This window comes from Lampetra fluviatilis, chromosome 36 (genome assembly GCF_964198595.1).
Source record: "Lampetra fluviatilis chromosome 36, kcLamFluv1.1, whole genome shotgun sequence".
Classification (NCBI taxonomy): domain Eukaryota; kingdom Metazoa; phylum Chordata; class Hyperoartia; order Petromyzontiformes; family Petromyzontidae; genus Lampetra; species Lampetra fluviatilis.
This window is the reverse complement of record NC_136310.1, coordinates 7,869,875-7,888,662: the sequence shown is the minus strand read 5'-3', so window position 1 is coordinate 7,888,662 and position 18,788 is coordinate 7,869,875. Positions and strand designations below refer to the sequence as shown.

The window sequence follows — 18,788 nt, the reverse complement described above, 5'->3', positions numbered from 1 at the left end:
ATGTGAAAGGTTCTGTGCCAATGCAGTCCACGTTTGTTAGTAAGAAAAGAAGCATATGATTGAAGAGATGGAGAAACTGTTCAGAGAGTGTGGCTAGAGGACCAGCATCAGGATTGTATGCCTATAAGCCTTATTTTAATTTCGGAGAAGGTCTTGATCCCAAACAACATGTTTGGAATCGACAGGAGTAAAGTTGCACTTCCGATCAAATTGATTTACGAACAGACCTCTGGAACCTAACTCGTTTGGAAGAAGAGGAGTCCCTGTAGTCTCATTTGCAAGTGGCCTGGGACATGAGTTTGCCATTAGGGGGCAATAATTGCGATGTCGAATTACAACTGAGAAATTTGTGGGCAATTTTTATGAGTTGTAAGTTGGCATTTGATGCCAGCCCTCTCTTGCGAATGACGTAATGGGAACTTTAACGGCCACTGTGAAGCAGATGGCACGTAGTATTATCGTTGTTATGCCGACAGTAACAATCATATTACACCCGAAGAGAATTAATAATGAAATAGAGCAAAGGCAGAAATTGCACAATCCCATCACGGAGCTCTCCTATGACCGGATCACTCAGAATGGGCCCGATCTCATCCGATCTGGGAGGCCAAGTAGTTTTGAGCTTGGACAGTGCTCGAATGGGCGGCTGTCATGCACAACAGGTTGTTATGGGGTTATAAACTGCGGGGGGAGGGGTACGTGGTGGGAGGCAGACTGAAATGCAGTCAAATCCAGTGGATTAAATGTTCTATATATCCACATCTATGCTCCCCTCCTTTACCAACCGGCCACAACCCACACTGCGTGTCAAGGCCCTCATTCAGCAGTGGAGCAGAGGTCGCAACCGGGTACCCGCTACCCGTACCCTACCCAATACCCGTACCCGGCCGGGTACGGGTACCCGTTTGCGACCCTGGTGCGGCCGGGTACGGGTAGACCGTGAGTCACTGGTGAGTAACCGTTTGTCACTCGTTTCCCAACGTCTTGTCTCTTCTCACAATTCAAGTTCCTAGAATCAACCCACCCGCGCCTGCAACATGGCTTCATCCCAGAGGTCGCAATCGGGTACCCGATACCCGTACCCTACCCGATATCTGGCCGGGTACGGGTAGCTGGGTATCAGGTAGGGTACGGGTACCCGTTTGCGACCCTGGTGCGGCCGGGTACGGGTACGGGTAAGGAATCAAAACCCGTTTGCGACCTCTGTGGTGGAGTGACACGTGCTGTACAAATATGTCACAGGCATCAGCCTCCTCGTGGAAAAAAAAATCACAACCGATGACTCAAAAAGGCAGTGTGAATCATTTTACACCCCCCTCCCCCAGCCCCAGAGCGCATGATAATTATTATGGCAGAGCCATCATCCCACAACCGGGACTTGAACACGCAAATCTTCCCATTGGCGGGGTTAGCGGAATCGCCAGTGCAAGCCTTGGTCGGACGCGATTAGGCGCTCACGTGACCAGATTGCCCTTGCATCCGCGAACAGAAGGCCGTGATTTTATTAATCGGGTTAAGTTAACGAGCTTGATCATTGACGCAGACCCAAGCTGCGCGTGGACCGTCTGCCGCCCCGTCACCCGCCCCCACTACCGCTCCAAGTCCTATTCACATCACAGAGCACTCAATGGTTGAGCACCTCCAGATACTGTGGAGATAGAAGTACGACAACAACAACAACAGGTTGCTAGAGGCTACGGCAGCAGTAAAAAAATTAACCCGTAAAAACTAAGTTTTTCACTATAAATCCCTTATATGCGTGGCATCGGGGCGGCTAGAGTCCTCTCGTCCTCTGGCTTGAGATGGCTGCCACCTATGGGTCAGATGATTGTGTGCCAGCATTAACCAATTGGTAAATAAATATTTAAAAAATTTCCCCTAAACAGTGTAAAATTTAGGACATTTTTTTCACGAAAATTCATTGTCACGCACAACGAGTCTGTGTGCAAAATGTCAGCTCGATTGGATCACGGGAAGTGGGTTAAAAAACGACCGAAAGGTTTGCACGGTCCTAAGCAAGCAAGCGAACTTAATATAAAATATTTAAATAAGTATAACCCGTAAAAACAAAGTTTTTCACTATAAATCCTTTATATGCGTGGCAGCGAACTTAATATAAAGGATTTAAAAAGATATTCACCTGTGGAGGACGCGGGGATCGATCCCGCGACCTTTGGCATGGGAAGCGAGGGCGCTACCAACTGCGCTACTCCGCCACGGCCTGTGGAGGGGTTACGCTCTGGGCTCTTATACTGTGACGTTCAGCCAAAGCCATGAATGAGTTCTATTTGAATATATGTAAAATACATTTTTTTTGCCTAAAAAGTGTAACATTTTGGGAATTTTTTTTCACGAACATTAATTGTCTCGCACAACGAGTCTGTGTGGAAAATGTCAGCTCGATTGGATCACGGGAAGTGGGTTAAAAAACGACCGAAAGATGTGCACGGTCGTAAGCAAGCAAGCACGCAAGCACGCAAGCAAGCAAGCAAACTTAATATGAAGGATTTAAAAAATCCACTGTTGTACTGTGCTTCGATGGTTCCCCGCTTTCACCAACCCACACGGTTGACAGAGGAGAAGTATTGGTTTAAAAAAAACCCCGTGCAGCATGACATGGCCCTCATCCAGCAGCAGATTGGCAAAGGGATCAGTTTCTTCATAGGCACAATCACCACCGACATCCAAAGAACATGTGGCACCAATAACTTTATCCAGCCCTTTGCCAATCGACTGCTGGATGAGGGTCCTTCCATGCCGTGCAGATTATGGAGGGGTTATTTTGACCATACCTCACCATACTGGTGAGTGGGTAAGTGGAGACCATACCAGTGAGTGGAGTTGGTGAAGCAGAATGGGTGTACGGAAGTGGTTAAGATATCACTCGTTATTTTAATAGCTCTCCGTTCAAAACGATGGTCTCAGGTTATTGGTTCCATAGACATTATGTCACTTTGGGGTAATGGTGCGTTTGCCTGCGCTGCATTTCAAGAACATTTGCTCCGTCTAATGTGAATCGCACAATCCTTGAATTTAACGGCGACGCCCATCCCCCCAAAAAATCGTGACCTTTCTTCAAATCGCGGCACAGTGAGAATTCTTTCAGATGCCCAGGAAGCAATACTCACCGAGATGACGCACTTAATATTGTTCTCAGGGCTTCGGAAAATTTCCGTGCAGAAAAGAGTGGAGAGATTCTATGGTTATTGTGGTATTAAAAACAGAAATTATGATCCTTGTTTAGGCTCATGAATCTCTTTCAGGAGGGGCCTGCGAATGTTTTGCCCTAGGGGGCAATGATTGCAAAGTATATTCCAAGTTAGTAATACGCGGGTACATTTTCTAATCTGGACCACAAAGCCGGCACAAAACGGCCTACTCTTGTGAATGATATCACGGGATCTTTAACATCTACTGGATACATCTTCTTGGTTCTTTCGGAAAAGTCACGTAGAATGGAAATAAGAAAGTAAGATAATGTTTTATTTCTATTATTTTATTATTTTATTATTTCCATTCTACGTGACTTTACTGAAAGAACCAAGAAGATGAATCCCTGCAGTCACGAAAGCTTTAAATCGAAATCTACTGGATAATACACCTGCAATATTAACCAGGGAGGTTGCTGGGTTTGAACCATGAACCTCTGCAGCAAGCAGCAAACGTGCTCCTGCGAGGCGATGTCATAACCCAGGTCATTACGATAATATGCTACATCATGAGATGCATAACCCAAGAATCATAAAATATTTCTTCTTGGTTCTTTCGGTAAAGTCACGTAGAAGGGAAATAATAAAATAAGAAAAAATAAAAATAATAAAATAATTCCCACGACGTTTCGGCCACAACCCAAGCAGCCGTCCTCAGGTGAAGAACAGGCATGTCGTAAAAACAGCGTCATTCAGACGCTGTCTTTACGACAGACGGCTGCTTGCGTTGTGGCCGAAACGTCGTGAGAATTATTTTATTATGTTTTATTATTATTATTTTATTATTTCCCTTCTACGTGACTTTACCGAAAGAACCAAGAAGATGAATCCCTGCAGTCACGAAAGCTTTAAATCGAAACGTAAAATACTTTTTTTATATATATGATCATATCCTGATTATCATTGATATTTTTTTCTTCAAGCATTTATTTTATGAGAAAATAGCTAGGAAATAACGAATGCAATTAAAGTTGTAAATAAGTAAAGGGTGCCGCGGTGGCGAGATGTTAACTACCTCGCCTGGTATACAGAAGGTTGTGGGTTCGGTCCTGACCCTGACGCCTGCTGTAAATGTGGAGTAGTTTGGATATTCTCTCCTGTAGTCGCATAGACATTTCTCTGGGTCCTACGGTTATTCCCTCCACATTTATAAATATGCCTTGAATAGTATATTGCTGCTATAAATTTCCACACGATAAGCTACTTCGTTGGGCTATCATTTGCGGCCAAGTCGTTTCTGAAAAAGAGCTATTCAGCTCAGTGCGCCTTACCTGGAAAAAAAATATATTAACCATTCAATTACTGCTTTGCTATGGGGTTTTCAGGGTGAATTGATGGCATGCCAATTGTATGACGTCGTCATTTTCGTAGAATAGTTCACTGGATTTTTTTCTTCTTCATGTAACCGACAGTATATGCGTTGCGAGTGCTATCCATTGTAATGTTACTCTTACAATATTAAAACACGAAAAGCGGGCTTATGTGGAGTGGACTGCGATTGAAGCTTTTTTTAAATCCTTTATATTAAGTTCACTTGCTTGCTTGCGCGCGCGCTTACGACCGTGCACATCTTTCGGTCGTTTTTTAACCCACTTCCCGTGATCCAATCGAGCTGACATTTTGCACACAGACTCGTTGTGCGTGACAATTTATTTTCGTGAAATTTTTTTTCAAAATTTTCAACATTTTAGGAAAAAATAAATTATATTTAATTACCAATTGCTTAATGGTGGCAGGCAATAATCTGACCCATAGGTGGCAGCCATCTCAAGCCAGAGGACAAGAGGACTCTAGCCGCCACGCATATAAAGGATTTATAGTGAAAAACTTTGTTTTTACGGGTTAATTTTTTACTATTCACGCGCTTTCAGATGCGCTTCTGCGGCCATCTGGAACGTTCTTCCTTTCGATATTAGCAAACGACTTGCAGCTACGCACTTTTAAATTTAGACTGAAAACTAATTTATTTAGAACTGCTCTTGTACTCTTAGGTTTTTTCGGTAAAGTCACGTAGGTAAAAAAATTTAATTAATAAAAGTAAAATAAAACAAATAAAAAAATTCACGACATTTCGGAAGCAAAACAAGCCTCCGTCTTCAGGAGGCTTGTGTTGCTTCCGAAACGTCGTGAATTTTTTAATTTGTTTTATTTTACTTTTATTAATTTACATTTTTTACCTACGTGACTTTACCGAAAAAACCTAAGAGTATGAATCCTTGCAGTCACGAAAGCTTCAAATCTAGAATTAACTGCTCTTGTGTTTAGTTTGTTGTCCTTCCCCCGCACCTCCAATTAGCACGGTTGGCTATGTATGGTGTGAAATAAGTTTAACGTACATACATTTGTACTCGTAGTCAAAAAAAAAAGCACAAGAAATGCAAAACACAATTACAAAGTTATAGGACGGCTGATATTGAGATAGTCGTCATATCGTGAAATCAAAATATCGTATTGCGGAAAATTACATTGAGGCCACCTTAGAAGATGCCTGCGACACTGGGTAAGGTGCACAGGCGGCGCGAGACACGCGCAGGCGAAGGAAACGACGACCTTCATGACGTCGCTATTTCAGCGCCGATCGTGAGCCACGGCTCGGCTCACAGGCTTGGCTCTCGGCTCAAAGCCACCGTGCTCAACTTGAGCAGGCTCTCGAACACGGTCCGAGCCGTGCTCTGTATTCCGGAGGCTGAGTCTGAGCCCCGGTAGCCACACGGATAAGCCGCTCACGCACGCCGCCTTTGAACGCAGCTGTGGAGCGTTAGATGCCGAGCCGAGCCATGCCCAAGAATCAGTGTATTTTAGTAATAGGTTTTTACCCTTTCAACTGGTACAAAAACTGACACCTTTATACAGGGCATCATGTTTGCAATAACCACAACACAAGCAGTCAAAATGCAAACACAAAAGAAACAACTCTGATGATGATAATGATATGCATTGTCCTTGAAGTTGATTGGTCTACACCCGAGACAGCTTTCCTTAGAGCCTAGTCTCACATGGTGTTGGACCAGATGACGCCAAAGGGTGTCAGTTTTGTTGCCAGATAGAATGGTAAAACAAACAATTATCACATTTTTTACTGGCAAATGAGGTTCCAATGGTGTAAATCTGCTTATAGCTTCTTAGTTTGAATCAGGTCCGGCGCCGTTGCGAGTTACTTGGTCATGTTGCCGTATAATTTGTTGCACAATCATTTGTTATAATTGATCCACTGATGGACTTTACAGGGTGAGAATCTGTTGGAACTTTTTATAGTCTCTTTTTCAAGGTTCGCTTTGGTCAATAAATAATGTAATATAGGCCTAATTCACAAAGACTAAACAAATCAAGTTAAATTAGAATGTCACAACAAGCTCACAGGATTTTGATGAAAATGTAATATTCTTTAACATAGGGGGAAATTTTGCATAAAGCAAAATTAATAAAAATGTATAAAAAAAAATCATTGATAATGCAGTATTAACGAATGTGTTAAAAAAGCAGATGTTTTAAACGCTTTCCAACAAAGGTTTAAAGCATTTATGCATAATCTCTGTCCAGTGGTCTGTCCGTCGTGGGGAGGCATGGTAACTCTCGTACAGATGATCCAAGATGAACGAAACTGGAATACAAACTCGAGTTGCTTTGAAGGACTTACCCCATTGAAAATAGGCCAAGTTAATCAAAAGGGCTGTCCAAACACCCCTGACACATTAAACCAGAGCAAAGACGACCAGTTCAACATATGTAGACGCATTTTGCACTGACAGCCACCACACACGTGAGAATTGAAACTAATCGTTTCTCGCGCGCACCAAAATTCGATGCGTGCGTCGTAACCGTGAAAATCTTTTTTTAATCGATGTGTGAACAGTAAGCTCCCTGGCTCTCAGATTATTAATTCTCCCTCAATTATACGGCGGCGTTTCTGGCTGCTGTCGACGACGGCGACGACGTATCTTCGCAGCCAAACAGCACGCGGCCACAACCCAAACAAGTATAACCCGTAAAAACTAAGTTTTTCACTATAAATCCTTTATATGCGTGGTGGCTAGAATCCTCTCGTCCTCTGGCTTGAGATGGCTGCCACCTATGGGTCAGATGATTGCATGGCACCATTAAGCAATTGGTAATTAAATATAATATTTTTGTCCTAAAAAGTGTAAAATTTTGGAAAAATGTTTTCACGAACATTAATTGTCACGCACAACGAGTCTGTGTGGAAAATGTCAGCTCGATTGGATCACGGGAAGTGGGTTAAAAAACGACCGAAATATTTGCACGGTCCTAAGCAAGCAAGCGAGCGCGCAAGTGAGCTTACTATAAATGATTTAAAAACACTTCGGAGAGCTGTACGGCACAACCGCGAATACCTACGCAGCAGCGAGCTCTTTCTTGGCCGTGAAAGAAGACAGCGAAATGGGAACGGGGGGGTGGGACGTTAGGCGGTACACGTTTTGGCGTGCGCAGCTCGGTTTTTTGCGCGCTCCAGTTTAACCGCGGTCGGAGGGAGGGAGGGAAGGAGGAGGGAGAAAACTCTGCCTGTGTCAGCGTAACGGCGACGCGAGCCGTGCTGAGCACACACGGAGACGTGGCGGCAAATAAATCACGTGGCGGCCAACAAACCGCAACGACGAGGTGGGCGATGCGGCCGGGGAGAGACGGGAGAGGCGGGGGGGAGGCGGTGGGTCTCCGGTGGCCGCGGTGGCCGACGCCAATCAGCGGTGGCACGCTGGCTGGATTCGCCTCGCTTAGGAGCGCCGTGCCGTGCGCGGCCGTGTCCTTGCGTCGCAGAAACAACCTTCGTGCGAGGGTTACCCGTTTAAACGTGTTCCGGAACACAAGGTGATGTGGTCACATCGGCTAAGTCGTGACAGAGATGACAAGAAATGGCCCTCATCAGGGCCGCTCCACTGGAGATATTGCACAGGGAATGTGTCTCTATTATGTACAAGACGCGCCAACCATTCGTCGTATGCTACGATTGAGATAGATCCCGATGCGAAAGATCGTGCGTGTCGCAGTGTGAACGATCGATTCGTCAACGTCATGCTTTCATAAGAGAGCGAGGTGGAGTGGTGGTGCAGTGGTGGGCGCACCGCGCCGCCAACATGGCAAGCCGAGTTCCACTCCTAGCCACGGCAAACCCCAGTGGCGGGTGATTATCAGAAACCTGTCCTGTGCAACGCCCCCCTCCTTCAGCAACACACATTGTCCAGCGGGGTGAAGAGCTCCCATAGACCACGTGGCACGGGGAGGCCTATATACAGCAGGAGATTGACACAGAACGGTACTTTATTATTTTATTATTTGAGGGGTGACATTCCTGTGTTATTTTCCTTTCATACCCTTTTTTGGGTCGATGTTTCCACAATTACTTTCAGTACACTTGATATGAATGAATAAATAAATAAAACTGTTTTCTTTTTTGGTACTGGAAAATATTCCCATCACGCAATTGGCATTATATCTAAAGATAGATCATCCATTATGAGACCTCCTTTACCAGTGGCAAAATACAGTAGTAGGTTTTTGCCCTTTCAACTGGTACAAAAACTGACACCTTTATACAAGGCATCATGTTTGCAATAACCACAACACAAGCAGTCAAAATGCAAACAAAAAGAAACAACTCTGATAATGATATGCACTGTCCCTGAAGTTGATTGGTCCACACCCAAGACAGCTTTCCTTAGAGCCTAGTCTCCATTGGTGTTGGACCAGATGACGCCAAAAGGCGTACAACTCAAAAACAGCGCAATATCAGAGTATTGAGAGCTCGGGGTAAGCATTTACACTATGAGACCTCCTTTACCAGTGGCAAAATATAGTAGTAGGTTTTTACCCTTTCAGCTGGTACAAAAACTGACACCTTTATACAAGGCATCATGTATAAAGGTGTCAGTTCAAGGACAGTGCATATCATTATCAGAGTTGTTTCTTTTTGTTTGCATTTTGACTGCTTGTGTTGTGGTTATTGCAAACATGATGCCTTGTATAAAGGTGTCATTTTTTGTACCAGTTGAAAGGGTAAAAACCTACTACTATAGATCATCCAATTTGGATAATATTGAAGACCAGTGCGCCACCAAGTGTTAAGAAAATGGCGGCAGAAGAAATTGTGCACACGACTTTTGAAAATGCCTTCATGTGGCCTCTTTTATCCTTTACGTACCAGGGTTCACACTTTCCCATATATCCACAAGAGGTTTTTGGGTTGGATTGCGTCAATATAAATGCGTCGTTAAAGCCGCCAAAAATATGCAGAAAGCACACATCCTCCGTGTGAATATGCAAAACTATCAGCATTTCAACGAGGTGCATTGTGGTCCTCTCGTCTCAGGTAAAGATCATAATAAACGTAAGCAAATGTGACTGACTGACAGGCACCGGTAATGTAGTGACAGACAGCTGTGGACTGGTTTTGTCATCAGCACGGTATATTTTTCTCGTCAGTTACAGATTTGAACATGTATTATCCCCATAAGAGTTTTTTTTTCCAGTTAGATCGCGTAAATATGAATGTGTCGTTAAACCTGTCGCCACCCGACACAGCCAATTAGTAAGGGTTGTCACGTAAACAAAACGTGCCAATTCGTTACTCGTACAGCACACCGGTGTGTTGGAGAGTAAACCCACAACATTTACAATTTGAGTACGACGTTTCGCCAGTAATTACAACCAGCATCATCAGGCGACAGCCAGAGTTGTCACCTGAGTTGATGATGCTAGTCGTAATTACTGGCGAAACGTCGTACTCGAATTGTAAATGTTGTGGGTTTACTCTCCAACACACCGGTGTGCTGTACTAGTAACGAATTGGCATGTTTCGTTTACATGACAAACCTTACTAATTGGCTGGGTTGGGTGGTGGCGGGTTTAACGACACATTTATATTCACGCAATCTAATTCAACCAAACAAACTAATTATGGATTGAGAAAAGGCATTCATGCCTTTTGGCGTCCTCTGGTCTAACACCGTTTGAGACTAGGCTCGAAAGAAAGCTGTCTCTGGTGTAGAACAATCAGTTTCAAAGACAATGCATATATTATCAGTATGTTTTTTTGCATTCTGACTACAAGTATTGTGGTTAATGCAGACATGATTCCCTGTCAAAGGTTTCAGTTTGGTGTTTTAACATCTTAGCACCTGTTTTGTTGCCAGAAAAAAGGGGAAAACCTATTTTCATATTTTGGCACTGGCAAAGGAGGTCCCATGATCTAATTATGGATTGCTACACCTGAGAACCCGATGTCATCACAGGGCAGCTGAAACCCGGATTCGAACCGAGGTTGTTCGTAGTACTAGCTCAGCGCTCTGACCTCCGAGCTACGTGGCTGCCTCAAGAATAAATTACTTAAAGACATAATGCAAATCATATGCTAATGGTATAGGGAATGAAGAAGAAAAAGGTAGACAAAATGCACGGAGATAAAACAAAATTGATTCTCGAATTTAATTGCGATGCCCAATTGTGATAACGCACCGATGAAAAGCCAGGATGAGTAATTATTTATATGCTTCGTGAAGATTTCGAAAAAACACCCTCACCGCAGAGGTCGCAACCGGGTACCCGATACCCGTACCCTACCCGGCCGGGTACGGGTACGGGTAGCCGTTTGCGACCCTGGTGCGGCCGGGTACGGGTACGGGTAGGCCGTGAGTCACTGGTGAGTAACCGTTTGTCACTCATTTCGGGTAGGGTACGGGTAGCGTACGAGTACCCGTACCCGGGCCGGGTACGGGTACCCATTTGCGACCCTGGTGCGGCCGGGTACGGGTAAGGAATCAAAACCCGTTTGCGACCTCTGTCCCACTGCCTCCGTCATTTAAAATCTGCTTTCTAAGATGTTGTCTAGACCTTTGGCCGACGACTCCTTTCCCCACCGCGTCTATCTGCCTCCCAGCAGCATTCTCTCCAGTGCCTGCTTGCGACAGTTTGGCCTTTTGGAACTCACCTGACTTCATCTAATAAATGAACTTGAACTTGATCCCCCCGTCTTTCGAACCTCAGTTAAGCCGACTCGATTCACGAAGCTTGTCGGGTCTCACTTAAAACTTTCCTGGAATTAAAACGAAACTCCAGGGGCACCACCTTGGCAGTGGTGTACAAAACACAGATTGAAACAAACTAAAAAACACCACACCACCACGTAACACGGTGGGTGCTCTCTACGCGAAAACAAAAATCTTTGCCACCTTAAAATAGATACGAAGTAGTAGGTTAAAATTTCTGACGATGACCTTTCTTCAGACAGAAGGCAAAAAATACGAACGTATTATTGGACATCACACTGCTCGGAATTTTACCTTATACTGCTACAGTTTTGCTTATATTTTATTTCGCTGTCGTTTTGTACTGCTCCTAAAGACGAGTGTTTTTCAGGCTTTTTTTTACCACGTGTTGTTCAGCGTGACGTCTGACGTTCCGCATCACACCCTGGGAGTTTCTTCGTGCTGAATAAGCACCCAGCTTATACATTGAACAGCGTGACGAACAACACTTGGCATAACCCGAAAACACCATTGGGAGGCCGGCATGTCATATGTATAGTACTACAACATATCACATTTTACATTTTCAGTTTACAGTAAAAAAACATTTGTCCAGTTTAATTTAAAATAAAAACAATTGTAATGCGGATAATCCTGACCCTAAATGCTGTTTTTGACCTGGTTAACAGTGTGTAGTACTCTAAGGATATGTCTACATTGCTCCTATGTCCCTGGTCTTCCCTGAAAAATAGATTTTAAAAAAACATATCTCTTTAATTTACAGGGTGGTATCTTCAAAACACTGGTGATGATGGTGGTGGTGGTAATTGTGGTGGTGGTAATTGTGGTGGTGATGGTATTGATGATGGTGCTGGTGGCGGTATTTGCACCGCCACATCCTTCGTACACCTCCCCTGGCATCACAAAGAAGAAATATGGTGATCTATCGGCTTAACTCGTGCTAATCCCCTGCCCAACCGCCCGCGACGCCACACGGCAGAGGTCGCAAACGGGTTTTGATTCCTTACCCGTATCCGGCCGCACCAGGGTCGCTAACGGGTACCCGTACCCGGCCGGGTACGGGTAGCCGGCTATCGGGTAGGGTACGGGTATCGGGTACCCGATTGCGACCTCTGGGATGAAGCCATGTTGCAGGCGCGGGTGGGTTGATTCTAGGAACTTGAATTGTGAGAAGAGTCAAGACGTTGTGAAATGAGTGACAAACGGTTACTCACCAGTGACTCACGGTCTACCCGTACCCGGCCGCACCAGGGTCGCAAACCCAGCTGGGTACGGGTACGGGTACCCGTTTGCGACCCTGGTGCAACCGGGTACGGGTAAGGAGTACCCGGCCGGGTACGGGTAACCGGGTATCGGGTAGGGTACGGGTATCGGGTACTCGATTGCGACCTCTGCTGACGGCTGCCTGGATTCGAACCAGGCATGACGGAAGTGCTGGCTCATTGCTCTGACATGGCCACGATGGGCCCCCTGAGTCACACAGTCCACCTCCTGTCAATAGCGCTATGACTCTATCGGACTAATCATCTCTGATGAACGGGCGTTTAATTGTGGCGCAAAAAAAGGTAATGCTAGGGTGGCTCCTCCGCTCGTGAAAGGAGACCGAATAGATTGCGGCAGGGTTACCGATATATATTTTAAAAAAAGCCTCTCTCTTTAAGTTTATCGCACCATCCAGAATTATTGGTCAATTTCGTCGTGGATAATCATCACAGTTCTCACATTAGGAACAATCGTTTAGGAAACTGCGATTTGAGATTAAACAAATTGCTGTCCTAAGTTACAAGCATATTTGTTCGGCTGTTATCATTAGGTTAGAGTAAAAATAACGTCTCATTTTTCATTATAAATGAGTATTTTTTTTCGTGCAATTTCAATATGGGAGGAAACTGGTAGTATCTGGCTTGAGCCCACACAATACGAGAGTTTAACATTTAACGCTCTGCACAGACACACGGAAAAAAATCCATTGCTGTTCTTGCATCCCCTCGTCACTTCATATTTGAAGCCTATACACTTGGCAATCCGTAGCAGTATCATATCCAAGTGCACAGCTAAACCATGTTAAACAATGCTTATCCCAACGTTTCCAATGGTAATACAATATTCACGTCTCCCTTCTAGAAATACAACTTCGACAAAAACAGACCCACAATGGGACTCTCACGTGGTAAAATGAAAGATAAAAAATCCACTGGTGGATTAAACACATTCCTGCGGAGGGAACTGGCAGGAACGTTGGGTTGCTCGGTCAATGACCAGGGTCAACGGCGGCGTGGTGTATTCCGCAAATATGCCCGACTGTGAGGGCGGGCACAAGCCGGCGTGAGTAGGTTAAACGTTGAGTTTTATAAGGGCACCACGGGGTGACCAGCCCCTCAACCACCCAGCCCCACCCCTCCCACCCCGCACCCAGCCCCACCCTCCCCACCCAGCCCCTCCCCACCCATCCCCTCCCCACCCTCCCCACCCTCCCCACCCAGCCCCTCCCCACCCAGCCCCTCGCCACCCTCCCCTCCCCACCCAGCCCCTCCCCTCCCTCCCCACCCAGCCCCTCCCCTCCCCACCCAGCCCCTCCCTGCACGACGGATGGACGGACACAATAATCCCCTGTGGGCTGGTGTAACCAGGAGGTTCCTACCAGTATAATCATGGGTAACTTTTGTCTCTTAAGAGCAGGTAATCAAGCCTGCCATTTTGAACGGAAATGAATGTCAATAGACACTTATTTAGTTAAAATAAAACAGCAAATGATCGAATGCCGAAAATCCAGTGCTTACTATTGTCCCCTGGCAAGAACAGTTACCAATGCCAGAGGTATTGAATCCTCCTGAGTTTTCCAAATCCAATTTGTGTTCTGTCGACATTGACAGGTCTGAGGCATACGTCAAGCGGTCTTCACTCTCCTATTCAATATCCGTTCTCTCTTCTCGTGTGATTATATTTTCCTTCCTTCAGATTATACACTGGTCAGCAAAAAAAAAAATTCTGGCCTGGACTTTTGCAGCTGTTTTAGACTAATTTCAGGGTGCTGATTCCAAATCTGATCTCAGATTTGCTCTATCACATCTCATTTTATGCTATCGGCATACCCCATTTTCATTGATTTTACCCAAAATTAACTCTGTCACTTATGATTGCAAGTTGTTTCGAGTCAGTGACTGCTTTAGTGTTAAAATATGGTGCTGTATTTTTAGGAGTGTGTTTATAATATCATTTTATGTAGATATCCACATTTATGTAATATTTTTATTCTGCAGTTTTTATTGAAAATGCAATATTTGATATCTCAAACACCTGATGTGATAGACAAAAACTGATGCCAGATTTGGAATCAGCACCCCTAAAATTACCTTACAACTGTTGGAATACCTTATGCCAGAAAAAGTGTGTTGACCAGTGGTATCTAACATCTTCCTGCCTCGTGTTTCTGTCGCTCCACTTCACCCACCCGCATTGAGCACTGCGGTGAAGTATGGTCAATCAACATCCACGACTCCCCACGGCGTCTGGGTGTCCCTCACCGAGGAGTGGATTGATACAAGTCCGTGCATTATAATTGTATTATTAGAACGTTACGTGTACATATTTGCTAAACGAATATCACGGACAACAAAGTTCGCCAAACAAACAGAGATCTCTTGTCGGTGAGGACGCAAATGGAATTAAAACACAGCGAGATGGTGTACCGAGGGCAGTTATTGGACGCATACCGACATCAAAATGACGAAATAAAAACAAATATGGATGAGAGCAGGTTGGAGCACTTTTGGAAAGTTGAATTAATTGCAACCCGCCGATGCGTCCGAAGAGGAGAGTTTTTATTCAGTGCGTTATTACCTGCGATGACATACGGATCAGAAACACGGGACACTGATTGGACAAGAGGGTGGAACAAAAACTGAAAAGTGTGCAAAGCACGGGATAGGTGCGTGCGTAGGATTGCAATGGGAGCAGCAAAGATGAACGTGGATGATTCTAGATTTGAACCTTTCGTGACTGCAAGGATTCATATTCTTAGGTTTTTTTTCGGTAAAGTCACGTAGGTAAAACACACACTATTGTTATGTAGGCCAGGCTTAGTCACAAACCGTACCTCTCCATACCAAAGGCTCAGCCTCTTAAGCCTCACCTTACCATATTAATAAAAAGTGTGCCAAACTTGGCCCTTCCCCCTCTCCAACCATTATATATACGGAGTGGTAGCTCTTGTAATCTCTCATTTACTTGATACAGCTGTCGTGGCTGTGACGGTTCCACCTGAAGACGGAAGCTTGTGTTGCCTCCGAAACGTCGTGATTTTTATTTTACTTTTATTAATTTTAATGTTTTACCTACGTGACTTTACCGAAAAAAAAAACCTAAGAATATGAACGTGGATGAGTTGGTTGTCATTCACCCACACCTCCGATTAGTGTGGTTGGCTACGTACGGTGCGAAAGAAGTTCAACATACATACAGAGTGAACTGGTTAAAGGCGTAATGTTGACTGTAAAGGACATCGTTTGACGGGATATGTCGCGAGAAGACGTTCTAATGGCAAGGCGGATGGGAATAACAACTAAGTGATAGCCAAGGCAGAACAAAAGATCCACAGGAGGATATCTACTTGGGAGATTAGGATGGCTGATGTGCAGGTGGATACGAAAAATGACACCGTACAAAGTAGTGGCAATAACACATTCCTGCGGAGGGAGCTGGTAGGAACGTTGGGTTGCTGGGTCAATGGCCAGGGTCAACGGCGGCGTGGTGTATTCCGCAAATATGCCCGACTGTGAGGGCGGGCACAAGCCGGCGTGAGTAGGTTAAACGTTGAGTTTTATAAGTGCACCACGGGGTGACCAGCCCCTCCCCACCCAGCCCCTCCCTACCCAGCCCCTCCCCACCCAGCCCCTCCCTACCCAGCCCCTCCCCACCCTCCTCTCCCCACCCAGCCCCACCCTCTCCACCCTCCCCTCCCCACCCAGCCCCTCCCTACGCAGCCCCTCTCCACCCTCCCCTCCCCGCCCAGCCCCTCCCCACCCTCCCTACCCAGCCCCTCCCTGCACGACGGATGGACGGACACAATAATCCCGTGGGCTGGTGTAACAAGGAGGTTCCTACCAGTATTAATATAGAATGTTCAATTGTTGCATAGCGCCCTTCATGCACATTGCATCTCACGGCTGCTGAGACATCGCAGAGAAGCGGGGCAGGTCAGCTGCCAGGCGGCGAGCCGGCGATACCAACGATTGTCCAAGTTTTCGGGTCCTCTTTATATTAAGATGTTTTCAGCCAGTTTATGAATGATATCCAATAAACGCAAGTTACTTAAATGAAAATAAAAAATCACATTTTGGGAAATTACCTCTTTTAAGATCGACTAATTAATCGATTAATCGTCATATGATCTGCGAATTATTCGTGAAATGACTGCTGACTTCCAAATACGGGGTTACTTGTACGGTTCCCTTATCAGATGACGATAACGAATCACAAATAACAACCCCCGAGGTGAATTAAGGACGTCGATATAAAAAAAGATTCACAAACGATTAAGCATCACCTTGAATAGTGTCACTCTTTGTCCTTTATAAGTTAAAGGCCCCACGACTCACTCGCTAAATTACGAGATTAAAGGATATTAACCATTTACTAGATTAATCGATTGATCGATTACCAAGTGACTGTGAGTTTACACGTCATAGGCATCTCGCTCTTGAGAAACATCACACAGAATGAATCACAACGCAGTTTCACCTGGTTTAAGGTGCATCTTTCAATAAATCGATAGAATACGCTGTAATCGATTACTCTCTTATCACCAAACGAGCGGCTATGAGTTAGCAAGTTACCAACGCCTCTCCCTCATTAGAAAAAAAAACACAAAGCACAACGGAGTTTCAACCCGGTTACAAGTCGGGTGCATCAAGCAATTGATTAATGATCGATTAACTCGCGTATCGATTACCGTCAGTTCATAAGTCATCTCACATCATAATAAAAACACACACACACACAATCCAAACTAGAGTTGTATCGGGTTTAAGATGCGTCGCGAAATTAATCGAACGATCATGCCGTTGTTATCAATAATCGATGAATACATTATCGATTACCTGAGCAAGCTATGCGCTTCCATGCTTCGGTTCTGATTGCTTGAGCAAATGACAGCGACACGCAGAGGCGTTTGCGGCATGCCTTGTGAAATGAAAAAAAATATTTAAAAAATATCAAGAATACAAATGTGCAAAGGGCACACTTTGTTCTACATTAATTCGTTAGAAAGTGGTCCGAGAAAAAAATTGCCGTTTAATTTGAAATTTTTAAAGTGCGTAGCTGCTTAGACGTAGTTTTAGGCCGAAGCGCGGCTCCCCCCGTTTACATTTCCCACACGCATGGGCGACCCCGCGCCTGTGCAAGGCAGCCGATTGGTCGCGATCGATCACGCGGCTGCGCGTGCGCGCTCGTTGCTAAGAGGGTCGACCAATCAGAATCGGCCAAAGTGCAGCCTATGCTTGTGTTGTCTGAGAAATGTAATTGAAATGTTGCGCATTTTTGTAAATAAAAGACGCCGTTAATTAATGTTGTCGTCAAACTGCTAATTATTATTATTATTCAGTCGTGTACTGATTAATATTGAAATTAAGTGTTGGAAATGCTTCCTACCCCCCCACCCCTCCAAAAAAAACCCCAACAACCCCATACATATCAATGAACTAATTGTAAACACGACCGCGATAACATTATCAAAGTCACACAATCAGGTACAGCTGCTGTACTTTAACATAATTTTAATTATTACCCACGCAAACAAATGACACAATTTGGTGATGCATTATTAAATAGATGGCTGGTAACACGGCGAAGCAGGTGTTAGAATATCCGCTAGCGGCCTCTAGTGGTTGGCAAGAGAGGCCATGTGAATATGGAATCTGAATATACATTTTATTTTTTTACTGGAGAAATCCAAAGAGCTAAAAAGCTCTTCCCCCCCATCCACCCTCCACAGATGTCCAGTAGGGGCAATGGGTCAGAACGTTACAACAAGGAATACAACAACAACAAACCACGAGAGTGAAAAGTATATTAAACTATTTATATATTTCGATTTAAAGCTTTCGTGACTGCAGGGATTCATCTTCTTGGTTCTTTCGGTAAAGTCACGTAGAAGGGAAGTAGTGAAATAATAAAAATATATATTATATGTATTGTTATGTTTTATTTTTATTATTTTATTACTTCCCTTCTACGTGACTTTACCGAAAGAACCAAGAAGATATTTTTATATTCTTGATTCTTTCGGTAAAGTCACGTAGAAGGGAAACAATAAAATAAAAATAAAACACGGTAGGACCAACACCTCGGCCGTGGCAGATCACTGTTATAATTCAGTGGGCTCACATGACATTGACTTCTCCAAGACAGAGGTTCTCTGCAAGCCATCTGGCTACCATGAGAGATTCGTTCATGAGGCTATCCACACATACAAACACAGAGACAATTTCAACCGAGAAGATGGATTCTGGGCTTAGCAATCATTGGGAAGGATTTGATAAACCATTTCGGGTCTTAATTGATTGTGGTCACGCTACGGTGACTT

At 44.6% G+C, this 18,788-nt stretch overlaps 1 protein-coding gene across 2 annotated transcripts in view; it reads right to left on the bottom strand.

Moving 5' to 3' along the window:
* The window catches only part of LOC144945072 (RNA polymerase II subunit A C-terminal domain phosphatase SSU72-like), a 51,589-nt gene extending 33,882 nt beyond the window's left edge, over nucleotides 1-17,707 (bottom strand). The window contains exon 1 of one of the 2 annotated variants that reach the window (XM_078873303.1): nucleotides 17,305-17,707. In XM_078873303.1, coding sequence (XP_078729429.1) covers nucleotides 17,305-17,384 — 80 coding nt within the window. In that variant the 5' untranslated portion in view covers nucleotides 17,385-17,707. The remainder of the gene's footprint in view (nucleotides 1-17,304) is intronic. The other variant, XM_078873307.1, reaches the window with a different exon arrangement.
* Between the last annotated feature and the right edge of the window lie 1,081 nt (nucleotides 17,708-18,788).